The sequence below is a fragment of the Lichenostomus cassidix genome, chromosome 3 (assembly GCF_008360975.1).
Source record: "Lichenostomus cassidix isolate B80296 chromosome 3, HeHo_3.0, whole genome shotgun sequence".
Classification (NCBI taxonomy): Eukaryota; Metazoa; Chordata; class Aves; order Passeriformes; family Meliphagidae; genus Lichenostomus; species Lichenostomus cassidix.
In genome coordinates, this window is record NC_139483.1 from 63,480,914 (window position 1) to 63,493,698 (window position 12,785).

Here is a 12,785-nt window from a genome sequence, read left to right on the forward strand (position 1 = left end):
AGGGTTGCTCCTTCAGTACTGAGCCATGTAGGTTGACATGAATTTCATTCTGTCCACAGCTGTTTACCTGGTTTTTGGGTTCTGCCACGCAAGAAAAAAAAAGTATGCTTACAATAGCTAGCTGTTTGTTTGTTTGTTTGTTTTTTCTGTAAAAGGATTCTGGATGCTTCTACAAGTCTTTTTTTCTCAAATACCTTAAAAACAAAATAAAAAGGTAAGGTTAATGATAACTTTCATTCCACTACTGAAGAATTTCCAAATAACTTATTACTGGAGGAAGGACTTGAATTTTTTAATATATTTTGGCACTTCATTGACTTCTTTAATGTGTATGGTACTTTTCAGGCCCATTGAATTTCCCAAGAAAGAACCATTCCCAGGACTTGATCTGTTTCAGCAATAAACTGTTGAAAATTTACTTCTAAAATATCCATATAGGTGCAAAACACCCCCCACTTTCTTATCTGGGAAAAATGTCTCTCTGTTAATAGAAGTGTTTCCTAGCCTTCTAGGGTTTGGCATTGTGCAGTTCAGTAGGTTGTGTTTAGCCAGCAATGTGCTGGGTAAGGTCCACAGCAGTTTTGCAAATGCCTTACTGAGAATCTGGATTGAGCTGGCAGAGGATGCGTCCTTAGTGCTTTTAATAACACATATGCAATTACTTATTTTAAGATGGCATTAATAACTTAACAATTGGATTTTATTTCTAGAAATATATATGCATAAATGAAAGGAGCATATGAACCCATTCAGCCCTAACACTGCCAATATTTGCTAAAACTTCCTTTAAATAATCAGCTACATTTTTAGGGTAGATCACAAGAGGGCAGTGTTTTATCATTTTACATTTTATACAAAAATGTAACTTCTGGCATTATTTTACCTTTAAAATAAGAAAGCTTATAAAGCAATCAATCAGACATTACAATAAATGTAGGGCCTGTGTTAAATAATTCAAATTACCAGGGTTCTTACTGAGGAGAGCATCAGTTTTTAAAGGAATCCTTATAAATATGTTCTGCCTTTTTGTTTTGTTTGGGTTTTTTTTCCCCAGTTTTTATCATGGAGCTCAAAGCTAAAAGGACTACATTTATTGTTAAATAAGGTATCTCTGGATCTTGCAGGATTTCACAAATAATTTTCCAGTTATATTGTGTCAGGCACTATTTATTAATAGCCATACAAAATACAGGTATCTGGTCTATGTAATCTATGCTGTATTAGTATGCTTCCAGATATAAACAAGAACACTCACTAAATGAATGTGTTCAATTACTCTGCTCTAATTTTGGCAGAGAGGGTGTAGGTAAAGTATGTTTCAGCATAAGTATGTACATTTTTCATGATTATTGTTCTGTGTGTGTCCCAGAATGGATAAGGTTGGAGGGCACTGCAGTCTCCCTGCTCAGGCAGGATCATACTAGAGCACAGGATTGCATTCAGGTGATGTCTGAACATCCCCCATCAGAGAGTCTCCACAGCCTCTCTGGGCAACCTGTTCCAATGCAGTCACCTGCACAGTAAAGAAGTTCTTCCTCATATTCATGTGGAACTTCCTGTGCATCGGTTTCTGCCCATTGCCTCTTGTCCCGTTGCCTGGCACCACCCAGCAGAGTCTGGCTCCATCGTCTTGACATCCGCCTTCAGATACTGATGGATATGGATGAGGTCCCCTCTCAGTCACTTCTTCTTGAGGCTGAACAGGCCCAGCTCCCTCAGACTTTTCTCTTAAGAGAAATATTCCAGTGCCTTAATGATCTTTGTCACCCTCTGCCAGACCTGTTCCAAGAGCTCCATGTCTCTCTTGTACTGAGGAGCCCAGAACTGGACACAGCACTCCAGACTGCAGCCTCACTAGGGCTGAGCAGAGGGACAGGATCACCTCCCTTGACTTGCTGGCATTGCTATTCCTAATGCACCCCAGCATGCCATTGGCCTAGTTGTACCATTGGCCATTAGTGTAGTTGTAGCAAAACTTATGTAAAAATTCTTTGTGCTGAAGAGTGACAAACATTTTGTGCATGTTGTGTGCAAAGTGTTGTTTAAGGCTGTTTTACACTGTTTTTCCACTGAGGAGTTCAGTTCTGCTAGGAAGGGAAGTTGTTGCTAAATTGATGTAGAACAGTTGATAAAGAAATGCCTGTATCTGCTGCCTTCTAAAATATCTTACTGACTAGTTTTGGTGAGAGCAAAGTTGCAGTTTTTAAATGGGTCATGTTTTCACATATAGAATAGTATCAACTATTCATTTATTGAATTAATTATTATATTGATTTTTGCTGAGGAGCTGGCTGAGGAAACACTTTTTTAAAACCAGCATATTTTGGTTCCTGAGTCAGCTCCTTCCCAGTATAAAATTGCCATGGAAATTGTTAATTTTTTGGGGTTTTTTTTGAGGAGTAATACCATATTGCTGTATGTTTACCTGTCTTTATTCACTGTCAGTGTGTAAGATGACCTTTGGAAAAAGATGTAGGCTTGGGTGGAGTGGAGCAGAGAACTGAAAACTTAATCCAAGCTACATGCTGTACGTGTCTGGAATTTTTATTATGGCTCATAAAAGTGGTGAACTTTTTGATTACACTTCCATAAAATTCATTAGGAATACTTACAAGCGCTAGCTATTGAGTGGGGATCAGGTACTACGTGGACGTGATCTGGACATCACAAAACCGTCAAGATTACACTTGAAAACCAAAACAGGATAAATAGAGATACAGAGAATTAGAAAGCTGCGTGATGACTAGCTTTTTTCACATAACTTTAATAAGTAAGTAATAGAATAGATGCTTCTTTCTAAACAGAATTGGATATATTTGATGCATTAATATTTTTCAAGCAGACCTTTTATTAAATAAAAATAGAGTAGATGTTACTTTTAAAGCTTGTAGAAGTCTACAAAGAAGATTGTACTATGTACAATAGGGCGGGTTTTTTTTAAATCTCTGGGTTTAGTTGACAATTGGTGATATAGAAGATAATAGCAGATTTTCTGATCAACAGAAGCCTAAGACACAAGTGAACCATACTGTATATGCAATATATCTGCACTGTTGTAAAATAACACTAGGGCTTCCAGCTTATTGATAATTTGGTTTTGTTCTTGTTTGGTTATTGTTTTAAAATAAGTTATGTGTTTTCAGGTACGTAAGAGAAAATTGGAGGGCTTGTTTTTATTGGGCTACATTTTTTAGCAACACTTTACTCTGACTCCTTGATTTTATTGGCTTGTGAAACCTGTAATCCAAACATGTCTTCAGAATGTAGGTGCTGATGCTTTACTCTTAACACCTTTTCCTTCAACAAGTGTTCAGTACTGTAAAACTGTTGTCTATTTCCAGTTGAAGTCTCTTGAAACACATCCAAAGCAAGCTAAAGCTAGAAACTCTATCCATCACAAAAATACAGATTTGAAAAGAGAAGAAAAGGAAGAAGGATTAGAAGGGGAAGTATGCTTACTAAAATCTCACGCGTTTCTGAGAGCGGTCAGAATGCATGAAATGGAAATTGAGATTTACACTGACAGTTCAAATCAGTAACACTCATATATGAACTTGCAAGTGTGGGGGGTGTTGCCAGTCTCACCAGTGCTTGCCCTAATCCTTATACAGTAGTTATCTTAATTTCGTCTAGTGGTTATTTCAGAGTCTGGCCTCAGCATACCTACTCACCAGATAGGAAATTTCATCACCACTGGATTTGCTTGCATTCCACTGAATACAGAATTTTTTCAAAGATTTGTTCCCATCCAGCTCAGCTGTTTATTGTCAACTTCTGCTCATGAAATATTAAGTTTTAAAGGCCAAATACAGGATGAGCTTGTTTCTGTGTGAATGCAGATTTTCTGCATTCATCAGTAAGAATGTTTACATAGAGTGGAATAGAAGGATATCTCTTTAAAAAATTGATGTCTCTCTGACCTCTGTTGATTCTTGAGCTTCCTTTACATTTGAGAAGTGTATCAAATTTCTAGGAATTTTGCTTAATACCAGCAACATGTAATAGGGTAAGTAGGATTGGAAGTCTTCTGCTCAGTCTTTTTATTCACAATTGCTGAGTGGAAGTGTCATCTTTTATGTGTATAGCCTGAGGTTTACATGTTGAAAATATATTTCTGCAGTGCTTTCTGCTCTTGTGCATAATTGTTTATAACTAACTTTTTTTATCTCTCATTTATTTTAGGAAGATAGTTGCATGTTCTGTAGCACGAATTTGCAGTCAAAAGTGGGGATGTTACTTGTATTTCTATGGATGCACTTGAGTCACAGCAGTAATGGTGACCAAGACTCTTCTCTTTACATTAGATATAAGCCTCCTCATGTGACATTGGCAAGTTCCAAGTTTTTTGTAGTTTTAAGGAAATTATTACATTTCCTTTAATTAAGTTAAATTAAGGCCTTAATTAAGTTGTCTGAAGGCAAATATTAAGAACTCTGAGAATCTAAGTTGTGTCAGTTGTCATGTCAATTGAATGACTATGGAAAACAAAATTTTTGGTATCGGTTATGATAGTGTCAATTTTTTTCTGAAAAACATGATGAAAAATCTTTCCAGATGTCACATATATAAGATCCCTTAAATAGGGAGAAAAACATATGAAATAGTTTTTCTTTCTTGGTTAGAAGAGATTTTTGGTTTATTCTCATATTCATTTGAAAAACATTAAAGCAATTTGAATGCCTTCAGTTGATAATGCAGAGATGCAGCACCTTGAACTAAGCAAAGCAGAAATTTTGCCAAGATGTGGTTGAGGGCTGTGTACCTGTAGGCTTTTCTTTGGGCAGGCATGGTCCAAATTTGAAGCCCTTCCAAGGGCTTAAAGATTTTCAGAGAAACGTAAAAATATTTAGGCCCCCAAAAAGTGATGGTGCTGTTTATCTAACTAAAACGTTGAATTTACTAACTGCTGGCTGTTACTGACAGGAGCAGATAATCTGATTTACCGGTACTTTACCCCTTGTAGTGAAGACATCTCTTGATTGAGACTGACAAATTGAGTCATGCACAGCTTTGTAACTACAGGCTCCAAACACTGTTCTGCACAGAAAATGTGTTTTTAATACATGCAGCAGGCAGTAAGGTAACAGGGCACTGGTGGGCACACACTCTAGTCCGAGTGCTAGCCCCTGGCACAGGAGGATCCTTGCATTGCGAGTTGCAGGTGTAGGTCTCTCTTCCCCCTGGGGTGACTTTCCTAGAGGACAGTGCAGAGAAGTGCTGGAACTTCAGAGAAGCATCACAATGATACAGATCAGCAAGAGGCAAATTAAAATCAGGCAGAAATTCACAAAGAGCTCTTGGAGCCTTTGGCGTGCTTGTGGGTTGACCTCAATAGTTGAGGCTCTCCTCAGAGCAGAGCGGGTGATGTGTTGGACCTTCTCCATGGCAACAGGAAAGCAGAGGGCACAGATCAGAGGTTTTAGGAGTGCAGGAAAGAAGAGCAGTGGCCAGGAACAGTGCAAAATGGCTAATACCTTCTCTTTTTGATTTAGATAGCCTTTATGGAGCTGGAAAGCAGGAAAACAGAGAATTAGAAGTGCAGAAGTGTTTTTCTGAGTGCAAATGGAGATTGTTTGTTTTAAAGTTCTAAAAAGTCTGAAATAAATAGATAATTTTTACAGTGCTTTTAGTTTAAAAAAGGATTTTAGCAATTTGGTTTTTCAAGTTTAGATTTGTGCTGTATTGTGCTTCTCCTCCTGAAGGCTATTGAGCACCTGCTTCTTAGCAGTGTTGAGTAACTGTACTATGGAAATTGAGGATATCTGGATTTTGCCTAGATTATTGCTTTAGATCCTAAGTGCTCTATCTCTCACAGTCTGTGAAAAGGCTGTGGCTGATTGCCTTCCCACACACACCCCTCTGCTTTATTTGTTCAAGCACATGTGAAAGCTAGATGATAAGAGTAGGGTCACAGACCTTTCAGCCAGGAGATCTGGATAGTCCTGCTGGCTGGTACTGACAGGGCAGATAATCTGATTTACAAGTACCTTTTTATGGAAGGGAGGAAAAGAAATCTTGTTGAAGCATTTCCATTCCTAGCACGGTTTCTTTATGGTGGGCAATTAAAACCTAATGCATCACTGCTGTAGGGCAATTTCAGTAGCATATTTCTCAACAGACAAGACAGAATAAGGGCTGAATCTTTTTTTATGCATGTGTTAGAAACATGGGTGCAAAGGCAGAGGACTGCTACAAGGAACAAAACAAAGCATTTACTCAATTTTGTCTCTTGATTGTTACTTTTAAAGTGTATTTTCCTCCTTTTTAGTGGCAGATGGAAGGACAGTTGTCCTTCCCTATATATCAGCTGTCTTAAAACTCCAAATAAGTAGTTGCAATATAAAACCCTCCTTTACAAGTCTTCTGTGGCAAAAAGATGGCTTTGATATAGGCTTGTTTAGCTCATGGTGAGTTGGATTCTGAATGTAGGTGCTGTCACAATGTGAAAACTTCGTTTTCAAAATAATGATGATATATGCATCTGTCAAAATTTGTTCCTAAAGCTGCACTTGCCCCTAAATGTTTTATGAATTTATATTGTGCTTGCATTTTTCACAGAAGGTCTCTCCTTGTCACAGCTTTATTTTTTTTCTTGGCAATAAGTGAAATTATATATGCCACTTAGGGGAAGATAATTGCTTAGATGTCTGATGCCCAAATGACACGATGATCCTGACTGAATCAGACGTACTTTGTTGCCCGTGAATTTGTCTCTATATGTGGCTAATATGGAAAAACCTTAAAAGGAAATGAAAGTGTCTTTCACGCTCTTCCTTTTTTAATTGCTCTGTGTTGGGCTGTAGAGTCAAATGGTACTACATGAACAGAATACATGTGTTTTCAGTGCCAGTGCGGGTACTTAAGAGAGACTTTCAAAAGAAACCAGATTGCACATGGTTATTTTAATACCTTTAGAGGATTCCATGTGATGACATCTCTTTCTAAAACTGAACTTCAGATTTTGTTATGATCTTTTGAGCTGTAATTGATCTTAACTTTATTGCGAACAAAACATACACCAGGAACATACTCTTGTAGTGACTATAATTCTTCATCTTTGTTTGACTTTTTGCTGTACCTGTTTTCATCTATTTAAGCAGTTAAAATGCTTGCCAAGTATATTCTGCTTAGCTCTTTGCTAGTCACAGTCTGTCCCAAGTGCAGTGAAAGCAGGACATGCACAGGAATTCTCAAGTCTCTCGGCTGAATGCACATTCATTCTCCCAGCCCAGTACAGGCTGGAGTGCATTAAACTGTTTATCTTCTTGCAGACAAGTCCTGGTAGATGAACCACTAATGGATTTACATGGATAGAGAAGAGTTTGTGTAACCAGCTTGTGTGACAGACACTGCCCAGAGAACAGCGTTTCCTGCAGATGACTTCATTGCTGCTTCTTGTGTCTTATTTTTCAATGCTGGGTGTGTGCAACTCTTGGACTTTGGGCTGTGTGTGACCTGCTGCAACAACGTTTATCTTTCCTGACTAGCTTTTTTTCTTGGGACCCACAGAAGGATTGGAACAGCATCGATGTGTACCTTGGACATCGATGTGTACGATGGGACACGACAAATCCATTTCATGTGCACTGCATTATGTGTAGCTGCACTCATGCTGGCACCTGCACTGCTGTGTTTCTGCATATGTTTTGCTTGCACGACTCAAGGGGCAAGGCCCTGAGGCTCTGAAGTACTTCCATAAAAAGCAATATTAGCTGGTTGGGCATCACAGATGCAAGGCCGAAATAGATATTTGGACATACATGACCAGACAGGTGATATAAAAGGATCTTAAAAAACAGGAAGGTAGTGTAAGTTAAAATGTCTATACCTCTTATAGCTAGAAAATGTAGTAGAGAAGGGATGAGGAAAGGACAAAATACACTTAACTTGAATTTCTTGATTTAAAAGCTTATATGGGTTTGGAAGTTTTTGAAACACCTATGTGTTGTTTAACCTACTATGCCTATCTGTGGGTAGGTTTTCTTGTAAAGAAAGGAAGCCAATTCTGTATCTCTATTTCAACACGTTTGTCTTTACAAGTGCTCGAGTTCAACTAATAAACACATACCTTGTTTGTTAATCCTCCATGGCGCTGTCACCCACCTAAAGTGTACAGAAAGAGAAACAGATTCAGTAACACAGCTGCAATATGGGTGGCTATCAAGGTCAAAATGGGCAGCCTGGAAAATAATGACACAGAAATGAAGGTTGATCATTGCCACAAATAGGAGCTGCTCTCTGCTGTTAAGTCCCCCATGTTTTAGGCCAATATAAAGAAGAATTGTGCACGCACACACCACTTCATGAAACAAAAGTGCAGCAAAAGGGCAAACTATATTTGATATTTTTTAAACGTCACAAAGTGTTACTCATGTGACAAGACTGAGCATTGCACAGGAGGAACTGTTGGCTTTATTGCTGTGCAGTTGTGTTTTATCAGTGCTGTTAATGGATGTGAAAGGCTTGACACAGGCACAGAGTGAATCTGCAGGAAGAGGTCTGATGGCTGACCCTGTATGTTGGTATGTAGGGAATCTCCTATACCCCATATAGAATGAGTCACTGATCACAATTATTGCTTCCCACTTCACTGACATGTGACTGTTTCCCTGATTTGTATTAGGTTATTTTTATCTTTGTTCCTGGGTGCCCTTCACAATGAGAAGGGGTATGTGACCCAAGTGAAAACTGTGGGCCACGCTCATTCCTGGTGCAACTGCATTGACTCCTTTGAAGTCACACGGGATAAATTTGGCTCCCTTGGAAATGCCACAACCTGTTTCCTGTCATATGTTTACTAAATGCAGCAGTGATATCAGTGGAACAGAAGAGGTTTGACTTGTTTGAATTCTAGTAGTTCCACATGACCAAGTGAAGCCCAAGGGCCATTGTCAAAAAGTAATGTTGCCTAAGTCTATTGCATAGATTTTTGCAATAATTCACTTCCATACATTGAAAAGAACTGCCTTACTAAGCATAAACATAGTGATGGAAAAAGTACTATACAGTTACGTTGATTGAAGACGATTAATTGTGGCATATAATGTAATTTTTAAATCTCATGGAGAAAATGTGTCCTTGGGATGGGGAAGGAAGCGACAATTCAGTTCACAGTTTGAGAAGTAGTGGTAAACAGGAAAAACAAACTCATCTTTTCTTTTTACCTTTTGTCTGTTTTGTACTGAAGTATCCTTATTTTTCATGTGTGTTTCAGAGAGCATTGGGGAAGGCTCACACTTGAGATTCTTTTTTTTTTTTTTTCCTCCCCCTCTTACAAATTCATTGCTTGTACAGCCTTCTGAGTAGCTTTGATGTTCGTAGTGTTCTGAGAAGCAAGACTAACAATAAGAGCCTCTACTTGTATTTCAGGTCCATGAGAGTGTGGAAGATGTAGATGACAAGAAAGTACACTGATGAATAGTTAAATACACTAGTCATTTTGGGATTTGGAGTTTTCCCCACATATCTTATAGGTAACTGGTACGTTTATGTGTGCTGGTCCATTATGGAGCCAATGCTTTGGGCTAGTTTTTAAGTGGGTTAAATTCCCTCCAGCTGCTGCAGGACCATGCAGCGGGTAGGTGCTTCAGTCTCCACACCCATTGGTTCCCCTCATCAAATACAGCATAAAATAACTATATACCATTTCCAGTCTGTTGGCATGATTTGCCTTTTACATAATAAATTTCTTTTAGGAAATGAACTTCACCCTCTGCTGTGTTCACTGAGTACCTAACAAGTTGTTTCGTTTTGAGTTTTAGGTTTGGTGGTTCATAATGTCACTTTAATAGGACATGGTCTAAGTGCAATTTGAATTGAAGTAAAAACTGAAACACATCTAGCATGTATAAAAGGTAGAAGTGGAAGGGGATGTTCTAAGTTTTGGTTTTAACATTTTAGCAGCTCAGGGAACAATGACATGGCATTGATGGAGGAGGATATAGTAGGTAAATTGAACTTCTGAGAAGTAACTTGATGCCATGAAAGTCCTATTAAGCCATTTATCAATTTCCAGAAAGCAAAAGCAGTCTTCAATTCGAAAGTTTTAGGGAACATAAATTTACTTTCCTGTGGGATTTTTTATTTCTTCAGCTGGGGTACTTTTCTATTCCAAAGTCAAATTATTCTTAAAGCAAAAAAAAAAGTTTCTGTTGTAGTTCTGTCGATGTATCCCATACATTTATGTTTGCTGCTGGTCTGAAAAAGCAGTGAAAATCACCTTTACACTACCAGTTACAAACTGATTTCAGTGAATTTCCTATTGTATAGTGGAGGTACCATATTCCTAATTTCCTCAGAGGATGAGAAATAAATGCAACTTTTAAAAATAGAAATGTGGTATATACATAAATCTGAATTTCTCTTAAATACAAATAACAATAACATTGTTGTCTTGACAAATGAGTAGAAAAAGAAAAGGCTGCCTGCTGTAAATTGAATGCCTAATTTCACATTGATTTGTAAAACTTATCACCTGCCCTGTAGCACATGTTTCTGTCATGACTGTAGGCTGCTGTTTCTCAGGGTTTGAATGTCTGTGACATGGGATGTTAGAAGTGTGAATTTTTTCTATTTAATAGCTGAGCCACTCTCTCATTACTGAACTCTGACAGGATAAAATTGAGATGATGGGGCAGCTAGCCTGCTGTAGCTATGGGATGTATTCCAGCTTCCAGTAAAGAGCTGCCTACAGCAGTTGTGTCTGTGTATATATTTCATCTATGAGCGTATGCATAAAGTCTGTATTTTTAAAGATTTGCATATGCAATATTTGTGGTAGAAGAGAAAGAGTCTCTGGGTGGTAGAATAAACCTTAACTCTTCACTTGAAAATACATTTTATATAACTTTGACCTTGAAAAAAAAAAGTCTCAGAATGTTCTTGCTCCTTGTAGGCACTGGGAGGTCTGAAATGCTGCTTCTGCCTACTCAAAACAGCTTCTAGAGAACTCTGACAGACTGTTTGCCTTAAGAGTAACAGCATGTCCAGACATTTCTATCACTTCAGTATTCAAAACTGGCACAAGGCTGCTGAGCACAAAACCAAACACCTGGTTGTATCTTTACCTGATGGCTACCAGTCACTAATAGGAAAAGGAATTAGGTCTATCTGTTCACTGGTGGGGAAAACACACATCACAAAATTAAAGTCTATATTAAGTTTGTCTCTTCTATAACCAGCACCATATGTAGACATAAGTAGTTAAAGTGTGAATTGATAGAAGGGGGAACATGATTGTAAGGAACATATGTACCTTGGAGACTTACATATTTATGAATCATATTTTTTAGAATAGTTGTATATGTAAATAATAAATGTTCTTTATGTGACACATTTCTGTGTGAGATGCACTTTTTTTTTCAGTTATTTTAAAGCCAGGGTTGTATTTCATTGTATAATGTGTCTGTGCTTCTCTTAGAAATAAATGGGTTATTTCCTGCATTTGAAAATCAGTTCATGGTGTTACAAATCCTAGCTAAATTATTTATCTGTTATTAGAAGCAATCTAGGACAAGTGTGGCAGTTACAACAAACAGCAGGAGAAAATAAACTTTCAATGAAATTCAAAGCAAAAACACTACATGGATTCTGTAGCTTGACCTGTACTTGAAGTAACATGGTGTAATTTCAGTTCTAGTACTGCTATAAATCACTTACATTTTAGAATTAAGGGTAATTTTTCATTATACCGAAAAAAAAGGTTTGCTCTCTCAGTGCATTAGATCAGAAAAATGTTTTCCTGAGGTAAATGGTGAAAGAGCTTCTTTGCCCTTGCTGGACTGTGAATAGGCAGCTCTGGGAAACAATAAATGCCTCTATGAAACTAAGTGAATTATTCTCTTTGTAGATTTTGGATTAAAAACCAAAACCAAACAGACAAAAGGAAAACCAAGCAAAAGCTATTAAATTTAAAAGAAAAGACAAAGGTGTGAGAAACATGATGAAACCTTCTCACCTTCTTGTGCAATAACCACCTGTATAAATCATCTCCCCAAGGACAGCTGGTGTCCCATGAACATGTAGGAACTTCTGTTGCTTTTGTTGTTGCTGAAATACTCTGTGCATGCACAGCAGTATATTTTCGACTGAGAGCTATAATGCTTACATTTCCATGATTTTGATAAACAATTAAAATCAGCTGTTAATTTGAGTGGAGGAGTTTTTGTAGAAAAGTACAGCTGCAGCATGCCTTCCTGCAAGACTTAAAAGCATTACAAAGAAGAGAGGTTCCTTACCCCTGGTGTGACTTCGTGAAGCACAGAGGAGCTTGCTCCGGGCTGTGGGACGTGCCTGTAGATCTCTGGCAAGTTGTCCGAGTCTGTGACCAAGTTGTGGAAACAATTGAAGTAGGTTGAGGGGAAAAAATAACAAAAGTTTCAGAGGCAGGACTCAACGGTGTCACTCAGCAGCTCTCAAGTTGATTGGTCCCATTTGCCTTCTGACACAGGCAGTGGCTCCTCTAAACTTGTTCCCAGCAGTAATGTATGAAACATGGGCAGCACGTTTCCTTTTGTGAAAGGAGCTGTGTGCCAGGGAGACCACCTGCTCAACCACAGGATGAGGGAATCTGGGAAGCAGCATGCTTCAGTGGGGTAGCAAAGGAAACTGCTTGCTGACACCCTGCCTTTTTTTAAACAGGAACTTAAATGGGAATTTATTCAGAGAGCTGCTTTGGATGTATTATTCTTGCTACAGCAGTGTTTCTTCATCATAGAAAAGACGTAAATAGTGAGGGCTGTCACGTTTCATGTGGGTGTTTGATTTGGAATGATTTTCTGTTGTAC

At 38.2% G+C, this 12,785-nt stretch overlaps 1 protein-coding gene across 1 annotated transcript; it reads right to left on the minus strand.

Moving 5' to 3' along the window:
* Positions 1-2,828: 2,828 nt before the first annotated feature.
* PLN (phospholamban) lies at positions 2,829-12,456 on the minus strand. Its single transcript, XM_085056096.1, has 3 exons — positions 12,237-12,456; positions 8,069-8,103; positions 2,829-5,507 (listed from the first exon to the last, which is right to left on the minus strand). The coding sequence occupies exon 3, from the start codon at positions 5,382-5,384 to the stop codon at positions 5,226-5,228; it is 159 nt and encodes a 52-aa protein (XP_084912222.1). The 5' UTR covers positions 5,385-5,507; positions 8,069-8,103; positions 12,237-12,456; the 3' UTR covers positions 2,829-5,225.
* Positions 12,457-12,785: the final 329 nt, after the last annotated feature.